At 38.3% G+C, this 27020-nt stretch overlaps 2 protein-coding genes across 2 annotated transcripts in view; one reads left to right on the forward strand and one right to left on the reverse strand.

The window, feature by feature from the left end:
• The first annotated feature begins 17060 nt into the window (after positions 1–17060).
• Positions 17061–22380, forward strand: dct (dopachrome tautomerase). Its single transcript, XM_080498005.1, has 8 exons — positions 17061–17554; positions 17694–17993; positions 18603–18703; positions 19498–19664; positions 19753–19932; positions 20066–20201; positions 20294–20495; positions 21512–22380. The coding sequence occupies exons 1-8, from the start codon at positions 17263–17265 to the stop codon at positions 21685–21687; spliced, it is 1554 nt and encodes a 517-aa protein (XP_080354131.1). The 5' UTR covers positions 17061–17262; the 3' UTR covers positions 21688–22380.
• LOC308131307 (glypican-6-like) overlaps positions 22017–27020 on the reverse strand; it is a 91393-nt gene continuing 86389 nt past the window's right edge. Inside the window, exons 8-9 of the mRNA XM_080498004.1 lie at positions 26772–26947; positions 22017–24998 (exon numbers count right to left, since the gene is read on the reverse strand). Coding sequence (XP_080354130.1) covers positions 24793–24998; positions 26772–26947 — 382 coding nt within the window. The 3' untranslated portion in view covers positions 22017–24792. The remainder of the gene's footprint in view (positions 24999–26771; positions 26948–27020) is intronic.

A 27020-nucleotide genomic window follows, 5' to 3' on the forward strand; every position in this document is an offset into this window, starting at 1 on the left:
TGTTGAGAGCAGGGAGTAAATCTTTGCTTATTTATAGGTAAACAAGCTTTTAATAGTTTTAATAGATCAGTTCAAGTGTATCAAGTAGATTTTATAAATGCTTTTCTAAAAATAAAATAAATGAATGACAAATATAAATGGAGGAAATATAATGATTTCAAGGCACTAAATGAAGGTAACATCATATATTTATATAGAGATATTTAAGATAATACAGGCAACATTCCCAGAAATGTTAATATTTAAATAAAAATAAATGACATTAAAAATACACATGGTGGTGTTTTACTGTACATAATGATAGGCAGTACAAAGGTGCCTACAAGATTTATAGCCATGGCTGCCTCATGTTTTCATAAGCTCCCCGCCTGATGCCCTGATATCATTATGTGTCAGTGTTAAACCCTTTATGTGCCTGTAAGACATTTGTAGAAGTGAGATTAGGCAAATTAACATACATATGTATCACCAGTTCAACCATGTTGACCTTAGAGGGACGTACAATGGTTCGCTCCTCTCTAATTCGCCCAGGGCTGCCCCACAAGCATGTGGATTATCACCTGGCTTCAATGGCCTGAGATGGATCATTTTAGTATTTTTTTCTGACATGAATAATACATCAATATCATCTGTTTGAGGACATTTTCTCAATATGTTTGCAGGAGTCTGCCTCCTGCTCACCTGGCTGTCATAGCATGTGTGTGTGCTGTGTGTAACGCTGGGAGATACACAGCCAGTGCTGGTTTCTCTGCAAGGAACCTCAAAGAGTCTGATCACTGACTTCCCCCATCTCATTTTAGGCAAATCAAAGTGTGAAAAGTCTCTCCTGCAGCAATATCTCCATCATCAGGTTGGGTCAAGAATGTTTATGAAGGCTGTGTGTCATATTACCTGTAATCTCCAGAGTATGAACCGCTGTATTTCTTACTTCTCTATGCTCCCAGGAGGGGAAAAAATGCTAAAATTATCTTGCATTGCACCTTTTCCGCAACACCCCAACATGGCAAATCAAAGCCTCAAAACCGTACATGTCACTGTGCCCAAGGTCACCGAAAGAAATGAGAAATCTCTGTGTACTGTACAGTCCATCCCCATAAACATGCCACACAGCCTCTGAAGTCTGACTCTGCTTGAAGAAGTCCAAGTTTGTTTAATAGTACATAATGCAATAAGTTGACGGACCCCTGCTGGAGTTCAGAGAGGAAATGCTTGAATTAGGTTGGGGGCAAGTAGGTGGAGGTGTGGTGAGGGGTGTGGATGGGTGATGGGCTGGAGGGTGGAGGGAGGAGGGAGGGTAGTTGAGGTGATCATGAGTTTTCACAGGTGAGTGAACTGTACTGGCAGTGTCTGAGAGATTGTCTGGCCTCAGTGTTTTATAAAGCAACACCATCTATTCACTGAGGCATGTCAATAACACACCATGAGTCACTTAGCAATATAAATAAAAGATATTTTCAATTTTCACATCTTTAGTGGATCTTTTGAAATCCGATTTTTCGTATTCTGTGTGAAAACCTAGCAGCCACATTCCTGATAACAAAACACAATTTTGTGCTTTCTACGGACCCTTTACCACTTCTTTAAATTCTTATTGGCAATGCTTCACAGCAACTTAAAAACACAATAATTATTGTATCAGCAACAAACAATTTTATTTAATTTCATACTGAGGGTCTCAGAGAATTATTTTAAAATCATTGGTAGATACAGAAAGTTTCACACATCCTTTATCTTTTTTTTGTGTGTGTAATGTGACCCTTCCTTATATTTGATCTAAATTCATACACTAACTGAATTGTATTATAACGGACATCCAAGATAACATTTTACCCCCAATATGAGACAATGCAAGCAGTCTTGTTATTATATCCACAGCATTAATACAAACCTGATCTTTAGTGAATTAAATCAATGTAAAATATACTATATGTAAATTATATCACAATAATTTAAATCAATATTATATAAATAAATGCACATTATAGAAAAAAAATTGGATTGACATTTTTTTTTGGGGGGGGGGGGGGGGGGGGGTAATACCTGCACTGTGACACTATTGCATATTTCACTGTCTTCATAAAATGCCGTGCAGTTTCCTCACAGAAACAAGTTACCACTCTGATGCACTTCAGCAGGCTCTAAAGGATTTTAATAATGTCAGAACAAAAAGAGAAAAAGAATGCATAAAGGGACGATAAATATTGATCTTTTTAAACCGTCTTTACTGTGTTTTGTAAACATTGTATTGGAAGGGAGCTTTCAGCGAAAGCCAACATGAAGGTTAATGTTTCCCCACAGATTGCGAATTAAATCCACCCAAAACACACAAAAAAAAAGTGCAGAGAAACTGTGCGAGGTGCGATTCAACCTTCATCTCTGAGCAGTGTGCTTACTTTCTGAGAACGCAGGCTGAAATAAAAGTGCAGCACACTGGCGTCTCAACACTCATAAGATGAGCATGTGTGTGTCCTGTCTGACTCAAATCTTAAAGCTCAAGGTGATGTTCAAAGGGAGAAGAAGACTTCTCTCAGCAGCAGCTTGTTTGACTCTAAAGCTCCCACTGCTGTCTAAAGGAACTCACTGCATTAATGAGTTTATGTTCAGTATCAAATATCATTTTTTTTTTTTTTGCAAATTATGTTTTACAAAGGCTGCTTGAAAATATATAATTTGAGAATACCATCTACGAGCACTAATATATCAACTTTACAAGGGGGAGTTTAAATGTTTTTTTTTGAGGGGGGGTGACATAATCACAATTTTAACAAGATTATACTTCTCAAAAAGATCCTCTAGCTGCTCGGGAACCACTGAAATCATTAAGTTAATAACCTAAAACACACTGCATAGGATTATTCTATGAATCCATCAATAAATTAGAATAATGTCAGTGAGCAGCCTTAACAAATGTTCTTTAAACTGACATGACATTTTTTGTTCCATTTCCAAATGACCGCTGGCTGAGATTGCTGGCTCTCGTATTAATTCTCAGGTTTTCAAGGGAAAAAAAAAAAAATATCTATCATAAGTAGAAATAATGAAGTTGAAGAGCTGATGCCCCGAGGAGCAGTCACAAAGAATTATATCTTTCTATAACACAGGACACAGGCAAAAGATAAGTACCTGTCAGTTGGCATACTCTGCTACATGTGCCTATCAATAAAAGAGATTATTTTCCCCAGTTATTACAACAAAGATCTGGGGGGCTCGAAGATTGCACCTTTAATGAGAAGGAATGATTTCTTCCTGCACACTCACAACCACCCTTAAAGTGAGTGAGCTGTAATGCCATCAACCCCCCCCCCTCCCCTAACCCCCTCTCCATTTTACAAGAACTTATTAAAATGAAATTTTGCCAACATTAATGCACATGGATTATTTATTACATTTTAACAGGATTATGGTGTGCAAGGCTTGATTTGGGATTCATACCTTGTATTGTGATATCGTGGTTTAGCAGTCAAATTCTGTAGACTTGTTGTAATTAACAGTGGCAAAATAGATGACTGCTGAATGATATGTTGCTCCATGAACTAATCATTGTGTGCTGCAATGTTGGGATCCTGAAGACTCCATTCATTGCAGGAGAACTTGGATTTCCTCATTCTTACCGGCTCCATTTTTCCTCTCCTATCTAAACTCCAGTCCAAATTGTGAAAGGTGATTTTCCTCACAGCTGTTTACATATTGAAGTACACGATGTCATGTGTGGTGGCTCGTTTGATCGAGCTGACATTGATCTCACATATGCGGCTGTCAGATTGTTTTCTTGCCCTACACACACATTTTTTTGCAGCCACGGGGTAATGCACTGGAACAACCCTATGGATGCCTTAGTAATGACGATATAAAGAATGCAGGAGCGTGTACCTTGATGACAGTAAAGCAATAATTTGTGTGGGCACCTTATCATATTCAGCAGAAAATCCAACGCATGCAAAACACGTCTTTAATCTCAAAACATGGCTGCTTCATGAAATGTACCATTAGTTATACTGATGAAGGAGCATGACTTCATACCTTAATTGGGAAGTAATATGGAGGTCCTCAGAACAAATCTATTATGTATGGTCCTAGTAGACATCATATGCAGGGGTCCTTCAGACATCCCATACTCTTTAGCCACACCATCACGCTGTGCCTCGTCAAACTGTGTTGTGGAAATCTTCTGTGTTTTGTTTTTTTTTGCTGCGAAAAGGGTTACATTGAAGGTAATGGCTTTTGAACATAGTATTTATACTTGCTTTGTTTCCTTGTGTGTGGAAAGAAAGAAGATCTATAAAAGGATGTGAAACAGGGGAAGCAATCAAAAGCCTGGCCTTCACTCTCGCAGTGCTGCCAACAAAAAAAAAATGATAGAAGGCTAGGAGCTGCTGAAGTACCTGTAAACAGAGAGACATCTCTGTTTCTCTCCGTCTCTCCTTTGAGCCACTAAGAGGTCCTTCTCTCCAAATGTCTCCCTTCATTATCCCACATGTACGATACAGGGTTGGATTCAGCTTCTTTTCATTCAATGGAAAAAGCTGCCCAGGTTACCAATATCAGTTGAAATCATGGGAGGAATAAATAATAACTAGGCCATGACATATGGCAGACCCTCAGAAAAGTGCTCAACTTTTCGCATGTTAATTCAAGCACATAGAAGTTGTTTGTATGGAAAATAAAATGGGTCAAGTGGAACAGTGCCCTTTGACAGCCCCATTCAAAATGGAAGAGAAATCTTGAAATAGCATCATATTTTTTCACCCCCTCTACATATAAACTCTTACAAGAGGCACAAATGAACTTGGATGTCTAAAGCCAAACCTCTACACTTTGACATCAGTGCAGACAGGTGTAAAAATACGCATAGCTAACACAGAGCAATAATAAGAGATTTATGTATGTAGGGCGCAAAAGAAATGCAGAGCCGATGCCTGGTGCTGTCAGCTTCGTTTTCCTGTTGCGTCATTCACCGTGCCAGTGCGCAGGGAAGCCAAATATGGCAGAATCCTCCATTTCTCACAACACGTGCCTCGTGATCCTCTTGTCAGGCAAACAGATGTCGGAGCGCCATGAATTGTTGGATGTTTGTGTGTGCGTGTGAGAAATGAGTAAACAAGTTGAAATAGTTCCCCCGTTAATTTGATGCACAATGCATCTCGACAGCTAATTCAGCTCATGCAGATTCCAGATCCAGTGTCATGTGTCAGGTCCTTTCTGCTCAAACAAATAAGTTAGTTTAGTGGCGGGTTCTTAATAACACCATATCAACAACAGGCACAATGGATCAGGCGTTTTCTGTTTGTCCTGTAATATTATCACCTTGCTCTGACCCGATCTAACCCTTTACCTGTACAGTCAATACACTCAGAGGTGATAAAAGACCATGAGTGAATGGAGTGTGTGTAATGTTGCAGCCAGCAGCGATTACAGAGGTAACATGAAGACTTGGAAGCAATACTGAGACAGGGCTTTTTGTGCGTACTAAATTGCTGGACAGCTCCAGGGCTGACATTTAAAACATAACATCACCAAACAAAAACACATTAAAAGAGAAAAGCTGAGCAGGGGGGCTTTAAGGGAAACCTGAAATTCAAGTTTTGGCGAAGGCAACTGACCCAAATTTCCTGCCCCTTCTTCTCCTTAACATGCTTCTGCAAGCCTGGGCCCTGGGGTGACGTATCCCTTACACAGGGATTGCCAGTGCATTTACATAGCATGGTTAATGAGAGATCAACACCAGGAAAGCGCCTTGAATATAAAGCTTTCTTGTAAAAATAATGAGCGAGCGATTGATCCATACTCAAACAAGCCGGTTTGCTGAGTTAATACCAAAGGCAGATTATAGCCAGTGCCAAAAGTGCCCTGGCGTGCGACGCCTTTTGCTTAGAGGGTCCCCAAACTTGTCATCACATTAGCACATGGTCAAGGAGTACATCCCACCACTCTCATAATCTGCTTTCCTGCACAATTAGCCTTCTATAATAAGGAAGCTGTCTGACAGCCGGTAGGGAGAAAAGAAGGGAAATCACTGAGTTTCACATAGGATGGATCGTTTACAGCCACTGAAAGATAAAGTCTGCCCAGATTCTCTCTCCAAGTCATCATCACTGGCCCTCACATTAGGTATGAACATGATGGCAATGTTGAGGCTTGCTCTTCTTTATTGTGCCAAGCATCTATTGCACTTTGATGAAGGCAGACAAAGAAGGGAAGGGAGGAAGGTAAGTGAAAGCAAAGGAGTAAGAGAGAGAGAGAGAGGACACCCATGGCCAGGGCAGATGTGTTTTAGCTCAGAAAATCTGAGAGAATCAGATGTTGAAGAGGGTGGGATGGTAGGGGATGGCAAGTTTTCTGAATAAAATAATAGATAATTTCATTCCGACAAAGCCGAGGAAACTATGGGCAAGAGAACAAAATAGCAGGAAGGGATAGAGAAGGGAAGGGGTTTGAAAAGAATAAGAAGAATTCAGTGCTGCTTCTTGCAAGGAAAAAGAAAAAAAAAACATTGATGACACCCGGTTCCATTCTTCCGCTCTCCCCTTTCTCTGCTCCTCGCCTCGCAGCACGGCGGGCTAAGCTGGGAGCTGTAATGTCATTAAATTGCAAATGCTTTTTTTTTCATTTCCGACACACACTGTTTACTTATCTGGCAAAAACATATGTTGGAAGGAATCCGTTAAATTCTGCCCATTGCCTTGGGTGAAAGTGCAATAGAAACGGGCCCACTGAGCTCCTTCTGTCGTCTCCTTTTAGCACTTTGCCTTATCTACAAGGCTGCTTAGCAGCAAACTGGCGAGTTCAATGAAAAATGAAGATACAGTGCAAGATTAGGGAAGAACAGTGAGGGGAGAAATGCTTGGAGAGAGGGTCATCCCATTGCAAATGATTTCACTCCTCTCCATCTGCATAAATGACTATTTTTAAGGCATCTCCAGCGTCTGTATATTTTTCTCACTCTGCCACACATTTAATTTCACGCCCCGTGTTCTGAATATGCTTAAATGCATATCTCTGATGCACCTTTAAGCCAGAGGAAAGAGGATGGGGGGGAGTGGGGAGGGTACGAAAGCAAAATTAAAGATAAAATGGTGTGATTTGCACTACAAGTCTATTACTTTATGGCATTTACATATAGTTTACCTCTGCAATTCCAAGATTTTTTTCTGCCACCTTCCTATCAGTATTTGGGCTTGTATAAATATGTATAAATCTTTGTTGAGAAAAAATAGAATTCCTAGCACTGCACTAGAAAGTTTGAAGGGTGCACTTTCTTGCTTCAACTTCTTCTCTTGCTCCTGTGAGACTGTCAGCATATCTGCTGGGGGTGTTCACGACCAGCTTGCCCCAACAAAGGCACAGGCTTCAAGCACTTTGTGCCCCACGATCCCCAGATCCTCCTCGCCTCGGTGGAATGAGTGGGGGAGACAGATCCCGGGTCGGGACTTGGCCGTGGCTTTGGAGGAAGGGCCTGGCAAAGCCTTTCTGCGAGTGTGGAGCGGCATCCTTGTCAAACAAGTGGGTGAGGAGTTGTGTGAAAGCAGCACATGTACCCCCAGTGCGCAGTGAAGGTGGCCGCAGATGACATTTACAGCGGATTCCAGATTACCGGAACACGTCTCACACGGTGACATGATGAATAGTGAATATATGTGTGCAAGTAGATGTGTTGTTCTACAGTGGCGAGGAAGTTTGAGCTGCATGTGGAGAGCCCGCCCCTAACAGCAGAGAAGTAGAAGGCTGTGGATTGGCCTGGGAATGAAAAGGAGAGAGAGGGAGAGAGAGAGAGAGAGAGAGAGAGAGAGAGAGAGAGAGAGAGAGAGAGGCTATTCAAAGCACGATTCTTTTCCTTCATTGTCTGCCCGCTTAGATTTGAATACGCTCACTCAAAGAAGACGAGGAAAATGCTTCAGCCTCTCGCATTGTTGGCTTTCTCTCTCTTCTTTTCTATTTGCAATTAAATGCATTTCAAATGGAACAACTGTACAGAAAGCATTTCTGATAAGAAGGAATTCCATTGCCTTTAACCTCCTTTGTAATGGTTTTGCAATTTTTTAGCACTCTCATTATGGGAGCTGCACAATCAAAACATATCTGAATGGAAAATGCCATACAAGTAGTAAGTATTGCTTCATTGAAAATTAAATTGCATTTAAAAATCATTTTTAGTCCTCTGTGTTCCTCAGTTCTTAAGCCAATCTCAGTGTTTCTGTTTTGTTGCTTTGTGTCTAACATTGTGCCTTGACAGAACCCTTGTGTCCTGAGCAGTATCATACACACTGGTCCTGAGCATGGGATGAGATCAGTCAATTAGAATTAATGTCATCTGGTCATTTACAGCTAAACACCCTCCGTATGCATTGTGTTTGCTTTGTGTGCAAAGCATCAACTGCAAAACCAATCTCATCCCCCAGACATGAATTTTTGAAGGATTTGAACGCTGTAAATAACTCCAAACCCTCTCTTACGAGGTTTACCCCTGGAGCACTTTGTAACTTATCAGGGCTGCCTTGTGCCTCCTCTAATGCTTGCATTATGCTCAAATGTAAATCGGTAAGCTGCCAGAGAGGTGGGCGGGCATCACTGAAGAAAGAATCACTGAAGGGTCTAGCCAATATTCTGATTGGGGCATAGCAAAATAAACAGTATAGTTTTGTTTTTTAGAACCCAGTCAAACAAAAATACATCACACTACTCTGTTATACTCACAAACAATTGTTCTTTGGTGTCACAAACTACCAGATAATTCAGCTCAATTAATAGTAATGATATAAGAAGCTCCAGCTTCAGTCACGATGTAATATATTACAAAGTTTCGAGAGGTTTTGCTTTCATTAACTGCTAATTGTAGAATAAAGGGGAAAACTAATATATTCCGAGTGAATGACGCCATGGGGTCTATTTTGTATTTCTAATTTCCATCTCTAATGGTACAAGAGACTGATTAGTAATTAGGAGAGACCCCTTTAAATGCATGTAATGAGCATTATAGGTTTTCCATATACTATACACTTCATACTGATGAACATGGATAGCATCTTCTTCAATTTCAACGCATGTTGACCTTTAATGGCAATTAATTTACAACACAGTTCTTCATGCTGCTCGTCCTTCAATTGGCTTTACAGCGTAATGAGTATATCACTGGAATCTGCCAAATAATGGACCTGAAGCATGTTTTGCAGCATAACTATTAATCTTATTTTCCAGTGAATAATTTGATCACTTTGCTAGAGAAGTGGGTTATACAAGTACAAACTAGTGCAGGGGGATACGTGGCCTCTAGATATTAATTTGGAGATGGATAGGAGTCTTAAAGAGGATTAAAACTCTATACAGGCTACTCATTTCACATGACTGCATACCACCCAGTCCACTGTATATACTGTCAGTCACTCCTCGGCATGGTTGAGATTTGAAATGGTGACAGTTAAAGTACAAAGATGTCCAATCCTAGACTATTTCATGGCATATTTGGTGGAGCATCCCGAAGGAAATGCAAACTGTTAGGGCCAGTAATTTCAGTAACCCAGGACCAACACTGCCCCCCTGCTATTCTCTACGGAAACTGCACCTGCCCCATCTTTTCTCTCACCTTTATACACTGACAGAGAGAGAACAGGAAGACAGAAACATCCCATCCATGACTCCTTTGCATCTTTTGGCTGGCCTGGTCATATGAAATTTCCTTGTATTTTAATTTTTCCCCATACATCTTTTTCTTCTTCCAAGTGAAAAGGTCATGCTCAAAACAGGTTGTGCTCAACATTCTTCTTGTCTGCTGTTTTGACTGGAAGAGTCCCTCCAAAATAACAATTTCAGTTATTTAGTTTGTCAACATGAAAAATTAACCCGACTAAGGATGGGAAATGTGGATACACACTGATGTCTTATGTATGAAATAAAGACCGCCTAAATATGTGTGAGAGACAGAAGAGACAAAGTACAAGTTTAAAAACTGTAGACAGGAAACGATACAAAATACAATTATACTTAAAAACATATATATATAAAATATATATTTAAAAACATTACACCCACAGTTGTCATTAACATCTTGTTAGAAATGTAAATTTCAATACAACCTGTAGTACCACTCAGAAATAATTCTGAATCTGATGAACCTACTGTTAGTGGTATCTTTACTTTATTAATACAATTTTATATATGTTATTTGGGTTTCCTTGTCCACTCCTCTTCAGCAACATTTTATCTTTGGCTGGATTTAATTATACTTCACCCTTGATGTTTATGCGCATTTGCGAAGCATAAACTTTGGTTTTGGTCACATTTAAAATACAATAACACTGCATATGCAGAAGAAATTCCAGAAGCCTGTTGTTAAGTGCCCACTCACATTAGTGATCATTAATGAAATACACAAAGGAAACAAGCAAAATATGTAAATTAGACCTCTTCAGCAGTTTCTTGGACACTCTGCTTTGTCCTTAAAATGGAAATGAAGAGATCCCACTTAATAAAATCAAAAGCCCACTTTTATTTAACCACCATATACTCCTATACAACATGCAGAGTGGGTTCGGTGCTTCATTCAGTAAACTGTCATGAATACATTTTTACATCCACATGATAGTGCTTGTGCAATTTCACCTTCATCTTCAATTCTCTTTGAAGTACATTTGACAGAATAGTTTTATTTGTTTGCTTGTACATTAAAAATCCATTATGTATTCTTTTGGATATCACTGTATTTATTAGGAAGGTTTTGCAGCTGATGACGATGATGCTGTTCAGCGATATGGAAATGGTGTCTCTTTTCTTGCTCATCGATGTACATTTACATTCTCAAAATGTTTTATTTTATTGTATCTCAATAAAAAAGAAATACTGGCAGGAGCTTTGTCCTGAATGTAAGATTTTGTGATTCTGTCTGGCAAATATTAAAAACAAATCATTGTTTCATTTGTATTTTGTTTTTAAGAAGTAAATTGTTATTTGTAAATGTTTTTCACCCTCACAGCCATGTGTTGCATATCATTAGACTGGACTATCTCTCTGTGGCTCTCTGGCACCATCCTGTGTTTCAGCAGGAATAATGGTCCCTGTTTATTATTAAACATGTGGGGAACCCCCCCACCCCCCAAATAAATTTATAAGGACAACTGATACTACAAGGATGCTTCTTTCAGCATTAAATTTAACGTATTGCAATTTTTTATTCAGACGGCATATTTTGATGTTTATAATTAGGCAAGGCTTTTTTTTTTTTTTTTTATTTGGAACTATTGTAATTTTTTTCCTGTGCAGAATAATTACAACTCAACCAGGCTGACAGGGTAAAATGTGTATTCACTTACTTTATTTAAGACCCACAAGTCCTTATATTGTTTCAGGTTACCAGAAATAGCAAATTAAAACATAACCGTTTAATCTACACAAAACAAAACAGATACAGAGTTGATAAGATCTTCACGTGAATATCTGAATAAAGAAATTCAATCATTATCTTCATCAAACTGTTTTTTTGTATGGGTACCGAGTAAACTTCTATTTATTCTGTCGGAGTTCAATCTTTATTCAATCGCCAACTTATGAATGATTCATTGGTAAACTAAGAATCTATAATTTAATTAACACCGATAACAAAAAAAACTAAATTCCATTTGTCGGTTTGGAGTTTGTAACATAGGTGAGTAAAGATGTTTTGTACATACTTTGTAGAAAAGGATAATTGCACAGATTATTCTACATCGCACAGATTAAAACCAGGTCACTTATTTCTGGTGGACTGATCTTTCATCATTTAGGAATATGAGCTTATGATAAGTTATTGTATTAATAATGTTTGGTGACATTTTTTTGGCATTGACAAATCATTGGCATTGACAAAGGCCTGTCATTGAAAATCAGCAGTGGTAGATGGATGCAGGTTTTTTTCTGTGACTCGAACAGGATCAATCCTTTTATTTTTCTTCTTCTTCATTAATACAAACTGTACTGAATGACAATATCTTCTTGCCTCAGTCTACATTTTGTTGACTGAAGTCTGAAGATATTGCTAATGTTAATATGGACCGTAGTGATTAGTTGTAGCTTCTGTCTAGTAGTGTTTATATGTGGTCTTTTCGATATTTTTTAGATACAAACGTCCCTATTTTTCCCCACTTCCAGTGCAATATATTTCAAAGAAGTGACTAAAACCAGTTTTGAGCAAGAATATCCGCTTACTTTATATTTCCGTGTTGTGAAAAACATCTTTTAAAAGCTGAAGCCTTTATATAGTTGGCAATGTTTTGGATTTGTGTCATGGTGTAATTTACTTTAAACTTGGTAGGTGGTTAAAACTGGCACAGTCATTTTAGTAAGTTTGCAATTAGAAAGTTATGATGTTGATCAAATTAATTTAAATCGGTAGACTGGGGCTGTGCATGCACCATCCTCATCAGCTGCTAGCCAGGTTACCATACGCTTTTAGTTTTGTTCCACATAACCACTGTTTATAGTGACATAAAGTGAAATAAAGTTAAAGTCACACATAAGTCACTCACAGATTCAGACCCACATGCTACAGGGTGCACGGATTGGAAATCAAAGTATATCTGATACATCTGGAAGGATTATTAAGTATAATTGATACAAAAACACGAGACATATATTTCATTATTGTCCAGAACATGTTTTTTTTTTCTCAAATTGTTGATTTGAAGGATTACAAAGTATATTTGCCACAAAAATAACTGAGCTTTTCATCAAAAGTCATTCCTAGAAATGTATTTCCATGCGCTTGTTCAATTTGTTTACCATTAAGAGAATGGTAAGCAAACAGAAATAAAGATATATGATACTATACTAAATATATATGGCATTATACTGAATATATGTAAAATATGTAAAATATCAATTAGAATAGAGGCTACAATCCTGCACTCTGTAGTCCAGCTTTTAAAAAGTACATGACAATATATAGACAGTAATATCATAACTGTTGTTGATTGTTTATCAAAATTTATGTTATGACATTTACATGGACTGAAATTCTATATTAGGGTTGGGCGAGGGTTTCTCCCCATTCCCACACAGATGCATAAATATTGTTTATCGTAAACATGTCTTTTTTAACCACAGAAGTTTTAACACTACTTCAAAAACCAATTCTCCAGTTTGCAGGAATTGCTTCTTCTTCCTGTGTACTCAGTAATTTGAAAGCTGTATAAATGCACCACACATTCACTCTCACACTTGCAGTCACATGTGGCTTGAGAACAACAATGAAACCCTTTATAAAATACAGAATAGTCTGTGTTCTGATGTTATTTCGTGGATTATATTTGAGAGAATCTACTATTTGACCTCTCTTTTCCTAACACAGCAGGTTATTGTACAAAGCACGTGTCATATTTTTGGACTCACGTGTGATTCTTAGACAGTGCATTGACTAGCATTAGTTTCTTAACTGTAGCCTTGTCGACTGCTTATGTAACCTCTCATTTGAACTTAATCTGGTGATTTCAAAGTGCTGGTCAGGATTGAGACCCATCTCATGAGGATTTTTCCCATGGACTTCCACTAAGATAACCTGATCAAAATGAATTGCAGGTTGAAATGTATAATAATTGAATTACATAAGTTGTTGTAAGTGGAATGGAGATTTAATAAAAGGAACTTAATATATTGTTCAAATACACTTAGTGTAACAACAATAGGAGACTACATGTAAAAACGTTTCCTGTATTTTGAACAACTGAACAATAAGTATGTCCGTGAATCTCAACAACATACATTTTATAATATGACAAACATTTGGAAATCCAGCATTCAACTCTCATTTGGTGTAAGAGAGCACATTTTAAAACTCTGTCTCAACCTTGACAATCCCTGACATTATCTGACACCGAGTTGAACTATCAACGTACAATATATTGTCCCAACAATGCTACGATTTCCTTGATGCTGATTTCTGTCCTGAGAGAGAAAACACTCTTATACTCGGACTACATTTCCCCACAACAGTAATATCCCATTCTGCCATGCACTACATTTTTGGATTCGGTAAAACCACCATTGATGATTAGCATTTACTCAATGTCCCATTGTTTTTTACTTTAAGCCCAAGCAGATGAGTGAGGGTGTCTTCTCTTTAGATAAATTAGAGCATTATGAGCCAGGACCTTGGCAAGTAAATTATATTTCTGTTCTGTTATCAGATTTTTAAAAAAGAGTTCCTTCTTCCTGTGTCTGTCAGATGGAGAGAAATGTCTGTGTCTCATTGATGCGAACACATTCCTGCCTCCACCCTGTTCACCTCCAGATCTCATCCGAACCAGGATTTGTTTTTTTTCCACTGAGCTCATCACATGTCCAGTACTACAAACCTTCAACCAACAATTTTCACCCTTCATCTCCATCAACACCAAGGATGGATAACAGTATGATTCCAAGGATAATCACATAATTGGTGTGCAATACCAAAGAAGTGTTTACATATTTCACCATGATTTCACATGGGGTGTGCTGTTTACAACAATTGAATTATCCTCTCAGCATCATTTCACCTGAGTCTGCTGTGAAAGAAATGTATCCGCTAATTTACCTTAGTTTTTTTCTTTTTTAATTTACATAAATGACTTTGCTAAATGTTGTGCTTGAGTAGTAAATGTTATTTTCCACTTATCTTGGATTATATTCAACATTTTCAGATTGCTGTGTGATATATTTAGTTTTTTATAGGCACAACATCCCAATTACTTAAGGTGTCATGCCATGACTGTGATGAACAGCAACCACAGCACAGGTAAATTGTTTGGTTTCTAAATCCACACACATGCACTTATTTACTGACATTAATGTGACATAATTTCAACAGAGAAATTCCATTTGACTTCCAGGAATCCTGCTCACTAATCCTGTTGTGTGCAATGAACCAGATAGGGCCAGTTGTATAAAGGACTCAGTGGTCACACATGAATTTTCTCATGGAGCCAGATTCATGTCTGCTCTGGGTAAACACTCTTCGGTTTATCTGATACGTTGCCTCTTTTAAACTATAGCTGACATTTGTCTGAAATCTGATTTTTTTCACAAAAAGAAAAAAAATACAATAAGATTTATACTGGATATTTATTTTATTTCTATTTTATTGCAGATATTTATATTGGTTTTATGGTCAATTTAGATTTTGACACATTAAGACTACATTAATTAAGTATAAATACATTTCCAGCCAGAAATAAGGCATTTTCACACTGCCATTGTGTCTTTATTATCAAGTCAGGTAACACTCTTCTTATTAACACTCCTGTGAAAGGTAACACTTATCTTTCACATGAGCAGCACATTTAAGTAATTTCTTTATTAAAAGCTTAAAAGTCATGAAACAGTTTTGTAGCTATGTGTTTGAGAATGATAGACTCCTCTTAACCTACAACAGTGTGCGTAGTTCAAGTGGTGCAGTCACATGGCAGCCTGCTGGAATGCGTCAGGAGGATGTCAGACAACACCAAGGATCAGAGGTTTAACTCATGATGAAACCTAATTGAGAGTCGACCATAGAAAGGCTGTTGTGGTTTATGCTGGGTTGGTTGTTTTATGTTTACTGCTCAAGGGTAGTGAGACTTTCCATTTTATAATAAGATGTCTGACAAAACCCCACAAAGAAAAGGAGTGTTTCATGTTGAGTCACAAGCACAACCTCATGAAAGTGTGCAGGCATATGTATTAATCCTTTGTAGCATCTGTGGTCTAAGTGAATGAAAAAAGTATGAGACAGAAGTGGAGGATGTGGAAATTATAACTATGTGTTTAATCTGTAAAATTGATCAAACTCTACGTTAAGGAGTTACCTGAGCGCACATGCCACTCAATTAATTGTGATACCATCAGATTGCGATACCAGATCACCAGCCGATCGCTCACACTACCTTCATGGCGTCTGTTTCTGACAGTTTGGGCAGAAACCCGCACTGCAGGGGTCTACATGAAGTCATTTTTGGAGTGCTCTGGCGGTGCTCCGGCACTGTTCCTGCTTGTACAAAGAAGCCGATAGCTGTCTTGTTGCTGGGTTGTTGCTCTCCTACGCCCACCTTCATGTCTCCTGGTGCACTGGCCTGTTTACTGCTATCTTATCCATGCTCTGGACACTGTGCTAGGACACACAGCAAACCTTCTGGCCAGTACATGTTTGGTAGGCACACCACCTGAGCAACTTGTGTGGGCTTCAGATATGGCCTTATGATGCCGCTAATGGAGAGGCCACTGGAAAAATGTATGACTCGCCAAGAATAGATCAGAAAAAAACGTAGAGAGGAAAGTAACCTGTGACTACCGCCTGCATAACTGTTCTTAAATATGGGTTTTCTGGCTAATGGCTTCTCATTTCTACCGATTCAGTTCGGTCCAAGTTCACAACAGCACGTGCACTTATATTTACCATAAGTATTGCTTCCTAACTGAACAGACCGAAATCGCAGGAGTCTGATTGACTTATACTGTGTTGATTATGTGCTCCCTTTATCATTTTGGGCAGAGCATATAGAAGCAATGGAGCGGACTACTGCGTATTCTTATTGAGTGCATCATTATAGGGGCGTATGTGAATGCAGGAACAACAGCTGTTGTCAAACAAAACAATAAGCATGATAATGTTTTGGGATAATTTTCATTCTACATCAAGTCTGCAAGTTCTATCGCCATTCTTTTCACAACCTTCAACACACCACAGATGTATGCTCAGACTTGAGGTGTAAAGCTGGTTAGTCAGAAAGTGTGCCGACACTAAAAGTTTAACAGAGTATAAAAACCCTCAAGAGAGATCCAAGTGATTAGTCTGTCTTCTAAACAACTTTATCAAAAAGTGAGAGCATTGACATTCAGAGAATGCCCAGTAAGATGACGATAACTGAACTGAAATGACGTTAAAAACATTTTTCTTTTTCCCAGACAAAGTGGCCTTACAAAACATGATCATTCCCTCAGGCAGCTTCAAGATATTCATGCAGCTTTCAATGTAACTCACAGCTCTGCCGTCAGGTGATCATCACAAGACCCAGGGCTTAATCCCTCTCTACAAAAGCAGGAACAGAAAATAGAGCCTTTCTTAATGTGCATGTAACCAACTGGAACACAACGCGATTTGGCTTTAACTTGTTGTTTCTACCGATGTCAAAACTATCACCGAATCTAAATTGAAGATACACAAAAGAAGACCATAGCAGAGTGAGATTTCACACTCATTTGGAGGAACTAACCGGCCGTGATACAGCCGAGTGTTGATCTACAAACTGATTCGTCACCATTGACTGGAGGAGAGGAAACAGGTGAAATATGATGATTGCGCTGGGTCTGGGGCTTTCTTGTCTCCTGCTGTCCATTCCACAGCCGGTGGATTCTCAGTTTCCTCGAACATGCTGCACAGTAGAGGGGATCCAGTCCAAGCAGTGCTGCCCTGCTCTGGGGTCAGACCCTGCCAACGTGTGCGGCTCTCTGTCTGGGAGAGGAATTTGCTCTGCTGTCCGAGTCGACACCAAACCCTGGGGAGGACCGTATAGATTGAGAAATGTTGACGACCGAGAGAGATGGCCAACCAAGTTCTTCAATCAGACATGCAGATGTATCGGTGAGTCTTACAAAGCTTTATAAGATTCAGCTTTCATAAACTGTTGAAGGGGAAGACGATTCAGCGAGATAACGCTGAACCCGAGCCATGATCAACATGATTTCCCCCATTATTGAATGTTTGATCTTTTATGTTACAGGTAACTTTGCAGGGTATAACTGTGGCCAATGTAAGTTTGGATGGACCGGAGCAAACTGTGACCAGAGGAAAGCGCCTGTGGTGCGGAAAAATATTCACTCCTTGACCCCTGAAGAGCTCCAAGAGTTCCTGGATGCTCTGGAATTGGCGAAGACCACCGTTCACCCGGACTTTGTCATTGCCACTCAGCACTGGCTGGGACTGCTGGGACCGAATGGAACTGAGCCGCAGATCGCCAATATCTCCATCTATGACTTCTTTGTTTGGCAGCACTACTACTCAGTGAGAGACACTCTTCTAGGTAAATTCCCTGATAAGAAACAAACTCACCTGTATAGTCTGTGACATTTACTGTGTTTAATAGAAATCATTGTTGATCATAGTGTTAGTAATACTTTAAATACATTCAAAATCAGCCCTAAATTGCTTTTACAACTCAGACAAAAAAAAAAAAATGACTAGTGAGTTCATGGATTTTGACAAGTTTATATTAATTCATTTGCTTGTGTAGATTCTGCCTAAAATACAAATGCAGAAAGGGTTTACAGTTCAAAATCTATAGAAATGCACCGCCATAAGACGAAACAGCACATACAGTTGCTACGATGTGTTAACCTGAATTGAAAAAAACAAAAACAAAACATAAATCTGACACTGATGGACAGTTGGTTTTGTTTTCTACAATAACAAATTATACCCATTACTCTGAGCCCAAAATGTTTTCTTTAGTGAAGTAATTTGTATTTTTCAAATGTGTCTAAATCTAAAGAAAGCTATCATTATAAGGATGTATTCAAGTTGTGTTTCATATTTTAGCTAAAAAAGTAATAATATATATAATTGTATAATTTATGGTGCTGATTTCTGCTTTGATATATGAGGAGGAGTTGATCATGAAATCTGCTCGCAGGTCCAGGTCGTCCATTCAGAGCCATTGATTTCTCACACAAAGGTCCAGCTTTCATTACCTGGCACAGGTATCATCTCCTGAGCTTTGAAAGAGATCTTCAGGTATGGGAGTTTTTCTGAAGTAAAGTCATCAGGGGCTAAATGTTTTCTCTTGTACTTTGGAGTCTTGGGTGTGTCTGTCCGTGAAGTGGGGTCACAAAGTACATTTATTCAGTTTGATGGAGGAATTTTTACCACTAATATGACACTATAAGTTACTATAAGTAAGACAGAGAAAGGTTTTTAGAAGCTGTTATTTTTTTTTCTTCTAATTTACAAGAAGATTAAGGTTAAAATAAAAGTGTCTTTCTGTGCTAGTCTTGCATGTTCTCCCTGTAAGTACATTGAGGTTTTGAAGGATACTTCTGCTTTAACAATTCAATAACCCTGTTGACATATAAACTGTTTAAAATGTATTTGTTCCAATTTTTGCTAAATCTTTGCAACGCTTTATTATTTTATTTTTTTGTATACTACACTGCAGCCTGTTGTTTTGTAATAGACCATCTGTTGTTCTTTATGTCTTATATGGACTCAGTTTATCCTGCTCAAAAGAAATCCCCTGTTGGGAAAATAAAGTGTAATGTAGCGTGACGCATGAAAAAGGCTGCTGCTGATCATGAAACGTTTGCAGAAGGAGGATGTTGAATAGATTAATACGTGATCAGCACTGATAGGAAAAAGAGAATAAGGGCACGCTGATGGAGAAAGAGAAGTTAGGGAAGGAAGAGTGGAGGGAAGGTAAATATTCTAGACTGGGAACAAACTATCAAGATGCGTCAGCTTCCAAGAATACTTAGTGCTGACCACACAGAATTTTTTTCTAATGTCTATACAATTGATCTTCTCCCCTGCAGAGACTGACTGGCAATGAGAACTTTGCCATCCCTTACTGGAACTTTGCCACGGGGCAGAGTGAGTGTGACGTGTGCACCGACTCGATGCTGGGCGGCAGGGACCCGGAAAACCCCTCTCTCATCAGTGGCCAGTCCAGATTCTCCAGATGGGGTGTGGTCTGCAACAGGTCAGCACGATATGTTGATGTAAAGAAAAACACTATCGGAAACAAATGTGAGACATTTTATTCACCTCGAACTCCTTTTTCCACCCAGCCTGGATGACTACAATCGTCTGGTGACTCTCTGCAACGGCAGCAGTGAGGGCTCCATTCAGAGAGGAATCATGGAAAGAGGAAACATGTCCCTCCCTACCATGAGTGACGTCAGAAGTTGTCTTGGAATCAGAGACTTTGACAGCCCTCCGTATTTCACCAACTCGTCCTTTAGCTTTAGGTATTACTCTCGAAGTATCAGATGTCGAATTCTCCCTGAAACCGGTGCATCTGGCGAGTGTTTACATTGACTTCTTCTGTGATACGAATACTTTGTAAAACTAGAAATTAAAAAAATCTTTTGTAACTCACAGGAATGCTCTGGAAGGATATGACAAGCCCGATGGGGAACTCGATGAGACAGTGGACAACCTGCACAACCTCGTCCATTCTATGCTCAACGGAACCAGCTCTCTGTCTCACTCTGCAGCCAACGATCCAATCTTTGTGGTCAGAATCTTTTGTGATCACAATTTCTCCATCACCCCCAAAACAAACATAGTTAAACAGTAAAGAGTGTCTCTGTTGCCCCAACCCCTCAGGTCCTGCATGCTTTCACCGATGCCATTTTCGACGAGTGGATGAGGAGGTTTGTTCCGACCAACTCCAGCTTCCCGGATGAGATGGCCCCCATTGGTCACAACCGGGACTACAACATGGTGCCCTTTTTCCCTCCCATCACCAATGAGGAGATTTATGTCGCGTCTGAGCAGTTGGGATATTCCTATGCAATTGCCCTGGATGGTGAGCAAATGTTGAAAGGGATTATGGAGAAATACAATTTACATGACCCTACATAGACATGGATTAGACTTTTGTGTGTACAAATTAGGTATAGAGATGACAGAGTATGAAAAAAAGAATTATACTCAGGTATTGGTACTATTGCTAGTAAAGTTGTTACTACTCAAAGAAAAACATTTATCAAAATGCTCAATGTATTAATTAATTTCAATGATATTTAAGTTAAATTAATTATCAATGGAATTCTAAATATATGTAACGAACAAACAAAACAGTAAACTAATACTGCTTGTGATATAGCACACTGGCCTTTAATTGGGAAAATGACCACAATTAGTATCTTTTGCATTTCTTCCTGTATTGCTAAAACTAAGTCACTTAAAGCAGGGCTGAATATTGGTTTATTTTTAGCTTTTGGAGCAAATCTAGAATTTGTGAGCATTATGGAAAGAGATGCACTTTTGACATTTATGTCAATAGTATACATCGTGCACATAAAATTAGTGTAATACAACATGCATGTTTTTAAATCTACACCCAGTCCAAAATGTAATATTTAAGCTCCTTTCTTGCCAATAACAAATTGTGGGACACCGACACTCACTCAGGGTATCACAAGTGGGAAAATAACATCTTTTTGAAGAAATATTTACCATGTAAAAGTGTGTTTTTCCAGATATAACACATTTTAAAATTTTGGTCAATGTATAATATAATAAAAACTTAATAAAACTAACCACCAAAAAGGATTGTATATTTTACAATAACAAGGTCAAATCTTCCAATTGTTCAGTATTTGTCCATTATAAAGAGTTAATATTGAGCATAAACACATGACAATGGAGATAGTTTAATGTATGTTGTGTGAAATAGCCCTGAAAGAGGCTCACAGTTTTACCAAAACACCTAAAATATCTCAATCACATGGAAACACAAATTTGACCACAAATTAAAACATATTTTTTTCCAACAGTTCAAAGGTTTTAGAGAATATCTTCTGTTCTTCTCCTTGACAGAAGTGGACGGGGGACCCTCTGTGTTCGTGCTGGGCTCCACTCTGGGGGGAGTCTTCATCGGTCTCCTTGTGCTTCTCCTTATCTTTGTGCTCTACCTGCGTCAGCGGAGGAACAGAGGCTTTGAACCTCTGATAAAAGCGGATTTCACCAACAGAAAGTACACAGAGGAGGCCTAGATTTCACCTGTTGTGTTGCGATGCACTGCAGTGGTGGTACACACCTCAGAGCGACAGAGCAGCCAGAATACAATGTTCTGGGCTGAACTGTGAACCAAGTGAAAAAAAAAACCCAACTAATCCTGTAATTGAATAACATTTGTGCTTCTGATGTATTTAATAGAATTTCGTGTAAGAACAATCATGTACTATTCATTGAAAATGATAAAATTGACCCCATTCATACTAGTTTATATGAATATACTTGAACCCGTTATGCTTTAAGAATCCCCACAAGAAGTTGCAGTGATTACTATACATCTTTTACAAAGTTACAACAAGTACATATCTATTGGAATGTTTTTAATAACAATTTATTCTCAAGAACAGTAACAAAACACAAATGCAATCATCTCAATTGCACCGAAAAACAGTAAGGCATATTTGCTCAACTAGTTCTTCATCCTTCGGTTTGAAACTAGATTCAAGACTTTTCCTTCATATGGACTGAAATTCTTACAGTGCTTACAGGACTTGTAAAAAAAATGCTCACGTATAGCTTTTTCTGCACACTCGGGTTTTCTGATAACTCGTCTGACCACACACCCATTTTTTATTCTTTTATTGCAAAAATATTTAAAAGTTCAATGATACAAAACATAAAAAGGGCATCCTATGAGATCAAAAGTCGTAATAAAGAATGCTTTTAAATGAGATGTTGGACAAAATTTCTCTGTATTTGTGTCGTTGCAGTGTGGATGCAAATGTACATTTAAATGCAATAAAAAAAAAAAAAGGCTGAACAAATATTTATTCGCCATCGTGTGGAGGGATAATAAAGACTAATTCTGCGGATATGTAAGCTTAGCTGGCCTGGTGGTTATGAACCTGACGGGCTCTCAGAACAGTGGATGTACATACAGGCTGGTTTTGTCCGCCCCCCTCAGCACTGCCAGGCCTCTCACATTCTCTATAAGTACGCTCTACTGAGGAGCTTCACTGGAGCATTCAGCCCTGTCCGGTCTCCACAGATTCTCATTTCACAGGTGACTGTGGTCGGCTTCAAGCCTGTCTGTGCTGCAGACATAACCATTCAAGCTTTCCAGATAAATTTAGGGACCCTTTCTTTGCATTTCTAGTAACCACTGTGTGGTGTTTGCTACTCCTCGTCCCTGTTAATTCCTCCACTTTCTACAATTGTGGTATGATAATTTATTTTAAATAGAATTTCAGCTTCAATATATTAATTTGGATTCAGCAGCGCTCATTTGAATGAAAGTTATCCCAGAGGACAGGCTTTGGTGATTCAGTCACATGCAAAAGTCACAAACACAGCTCCTATTTAAGCAATTCCAGGATTTATGAAACATCAAAAATACATTTTGTAAATATTTGCATACATTAGAAAACAATATCGGATCCAATTTCTATGAATTAATACAGAGATCACAGCAGCACAAGACTTCCTTCAGTGACATTAATTCAGTATTAAATGGATGTGCTTCACCTTTTAAATTGTGCATGCCCCTTTAAAGATAACCCATGGGACTCGACTCCCAACTCATCTGCATGACCTGTACTTATGATAGCAGAAGAATAAATCTGTAAACCACTGCAATATTTATCCCTTTGAGGCTATGTTCACTTACTGTCTTATTGTGCGCTGATTCTGCAGAGTGGTTGTGTGGAAACATCATTCAGATAAAGACAACTCATTATCAATCAGATATTTTATATACGATGTGTATTTAACCTTCTCTGACAGAGGAACTTTGATTTAAAATCAAGATATGCACCTATAGCACTGGCAGGATAACTGTACAGATGCATGCCAAAAAATTGTGAATATCCTTAAGAAGTTATTTTTGTACACTCACGTTTAATCTTTCTATAAATTTCAGTTGTGATTATCATAGTCTGTGGTTAAAAATAGATGAAACATCTGATATTATGAAATCTTCCAGTATTTGACATATATACTAATGATTTTGATTTGTTCTAAATAAGCCAAGATCATTAAAAACAAAACAAAATTAAAGAAGCCTTAAATATCTCAGTTTATTCTTAATGATACACCTGAAAATACATAAATGTTTCACTGTTTAAATCTGGTTATGGGGAGGGGAGGTTATTCCAGTTCTTTGAGATGCACCTGTACATTGAAATGACTTTCATTATTTGTGAATGACTGCACTTTTATAATTCTGTTCAGGCAGTCCACTCCCAAAGACAAGTCAGAGAATCTGCATGTTGTGAAAAAACAAAACAAATACATACTAAAAATAAAACTGTTGCAAGGTAAACTTGTATATAAATGTAAATCTTAATCTTAGCTAAAAACTGTGCAGATTCCATGACCAACCCATGATATAGTGCACTTCAAATTATACTAAACTGCATGACTGAAAATATTGGCAAACATAGAAGAAAACTATTTTGAAGTGGCATTTGATCTGAAATCAAACAATATCCCATCTGATTATTTTTATGAATATTTGATAGCTTCTGATCATAAATCAATACGTGGCACACGAGTTAATGAAAGTGGAGCGAGTATTCAATCAAAACTGAAGGAAGGTGAAAAAACGCCCACCATTCTCACTTAGATGATTATGCATTGTTTTAAAAATAAAATAGAACTTGCTTCCTAATATGTCTTTGTCTCTTCCAGGAGCATCAAACTGCCACATTCTCAACATTTTCCAACACAAACATTTTTGCATTTCAAAAATCAAAACAATCAAAGTGCGTGTTATATTTTCCACATGGAGATCTACAATGATACCTGCCATATGTGCAAGAAATTTTTTTTTTTTGAAATCTCTGAAGCAGAGTTTGTTGGGTCAGCATTAGTGTTAGGTGGAGAAGTGGTGCTTTAGAAAAATCAAGTCAGAGGATGGCACTGCACGATCTTTGGGAAAGTGGGAAATCATGATGTATGACTGCTCTCTTTTTCGGAGCAGGCTCCTCCAGCCACAAGGCCAGCAGCATGGATGCTGTCTGCTTGACTGTAACTCCCATCTGCCAAAATACAAAAACTGCGAAGAAGGAAAAAAAAAAAAAAAAAAAAACCAACAACAAAAAAAAAATCCCCCTGCTGTCCATGTTTAGCCTGTTCCTCCAGCATTATCTCCATTGTCGGTGAAGTGCCAGGGCAGAGAGGGCCAGCATGGTTGGCAGGGCTACAGACGGTGCACGGAGCGGGGCCGAGTCATCCACAGGCCCGCTCCGGTCGGCTTTCACTACCGGGGTGTCTGTGGTACCACTGTCCATGTATGTGGGGCAGACCTCCGTGCAGCCGCTACCACTGCCTGAACCACTGCCTTCATCGCCTGCAATACCAGAACGAAACACAAGCCAGAATGAGCACAGCTCAACAGCACAAGTACGACACAAATCAACTCAGCCAGTATAGAGAACTTTAAACTTTTTGAAACAGAAATATAAACTTTAGCCATTTGCATATAACACAAGGTAAAAAAAAAAAAAAATGACTATGACTATTTAAAAACGGTCACAAGAAACCTCTAATTCACATGTATAGAGCTGATTTTGATAGACTTGGCAAATACCTGGTTCACATTGTAAATGATAAATGAAAGTTATATAGTGCACTTTGCTGCTTGAGCAGTGTTATTATGCGTTACACTATCAGTCATATTCAGTCATTCAAACACACACTCACACACACCAACCGCAACAGCAGCCATGCAAAGTGCTCACACACTATGAGGAGCAACTTGCGGTTCAGAATTTTCTCCAAATGAACAGGATAGGATCAGACCATTAACATCAGAACCAAACGACAAGACTCCAAGACATTATTCAACTTAAAATACATTTCTACTGTTAATTTTAAGATTTCAGTATTTGAAATATCACATCGTATTTCAAGAAATCTTACATAGACACGTTTTACTTGTTGGATTGGCAGATTTTCTTTCACGTTCACTTTCAATGTGAAAGTACCTTGAAATAAGATTTTTTTTTTCTGGTTTTAAGGGGAGCATTTTTTCCAGTGGCATTGACAAAAATGTACATGAATATATTTCCATATTTGGTACAGACTCAAACAGAGCTAATAACCCTGAATATCAAACTTACATACATTTTGCAGGGATTAATTATGAAGTGCAACACTGCTCGAAATTTGCATCTATTTGCAACCTAAAAGAACATGCATACAAAACTAGAAAAGCCACATGAGTAAATAGAGATGGAGGACAATAGAAATGATTACGAATATAGTACACCTCGTCATAATAACAACATAGTTACTAATCAACCTATATTTAATCATTTGATATTTTCAAATATTTTCTATGCAGTTGATAAAGCTTTGAATGTTTTCTTTTGCAAAGTAGCACAATGTGTTTCCTCTGAAGTATGAACCATGGCTGACATATTTTACAAAACAAATAGGTATGTAATGTGACAAATATAATTATTGTAATGAAAAAATTATTCTAAATCTTACTGGGTTTATCTGAACCTGAACCCTAAGCAAAGTGAAAATTCTTCTTTAATAGTGTTGCAATCATGATAAGTCACAATAAAATGTATTATCAATAATAAAGAAATGGGTAATTGTTTTGCAGCTCTAGTTAAGAGTGTAAAACCAAATGGAAGGGATACAGGGGTTCTTGTTCACTTGTACATTTGTGTGTTCATCTTAGTCCCTAAATATATAAACTGTGGCATTCATGATAATCTCCATTTTGATCAGTCACCATGTTGTATATTTTGTCATAATTATGATTTAGATTAAAAAAAAAAAAAAAAAATTGAAACATTCATACATTCACATTCATAGAATCTCAGAACTGCACAGATTTTTATTGCCCACTGCTGATATTAGACATTTGCACCTTCAGTGCCCTCTGCATCTTTACTGATGCTGATTCTCACTGCCTCGAGGTTCGGAAGCATTTCAAAGAAAACAGATCATCACGATAAGTGACAAGCAGCTGGAACATGAACCTGACCAAACAGGGTGGGGTGGGCAGTGCTTAAAAAAAATCTGCCTAAAGTTAAAATAAATACAACAATAAGTGGGATATTGTCATATTTGTTCACATGACAAAAGTGGCAAAAAAAAAACTTACTTGAGTCTTGAAAGTAGATATCATTGCCATTGTAGGCATTTTTCAGCTTGTTGGTCATCACCCTCAGAGCCATTATCTGCTGACGGATTAAGGTGTCCGGGCGAGTGATGTCCACCAGCACCTCGGGGTTGTGCACCTGGCTGGTGAGCCCATCCTTTTGAACTTCCGGAAAGTACCTGCAAAATCATTTGTTTTCTTTTATTGAGGAATTCCATTTTGAACATAGATGAGTCCATCAACACAACCAGT

Source organism: Blennius ocellaris (assembly GCF_963422515.1).
Source record: "Blennius ocellaris genome assembly, chromosome: 6".
NCBI lineage: Eukaryota > Metazoa > Chordata > Actinopteri > Blenniiformes > Blenniidae > Blennius > Blennius ocellaris.

Coding starts and splice junctions, on each gene's coding strand:
- dct (XM_080498005.1), top strand. CDS start 17,263: ATGATGATTGCGCTGGGTCTGGGGCTTTCTTGTCTCCTGCTGTCCATT. Junction 17,994..18,602: donor AGTGAGAGACACTCTTCTAG/GTAAATTCCCTG, acceptor ATCTGCTCGCAG/GTCCAGGTCGTCCATTCAGA. Junction 19,665..19,752: donor TGGGGTGTGGTCTGCAACAG/GTCAGCACGATA, acceptor TTTTCCACCCAG/CCTGGATGACTACAATCGTC.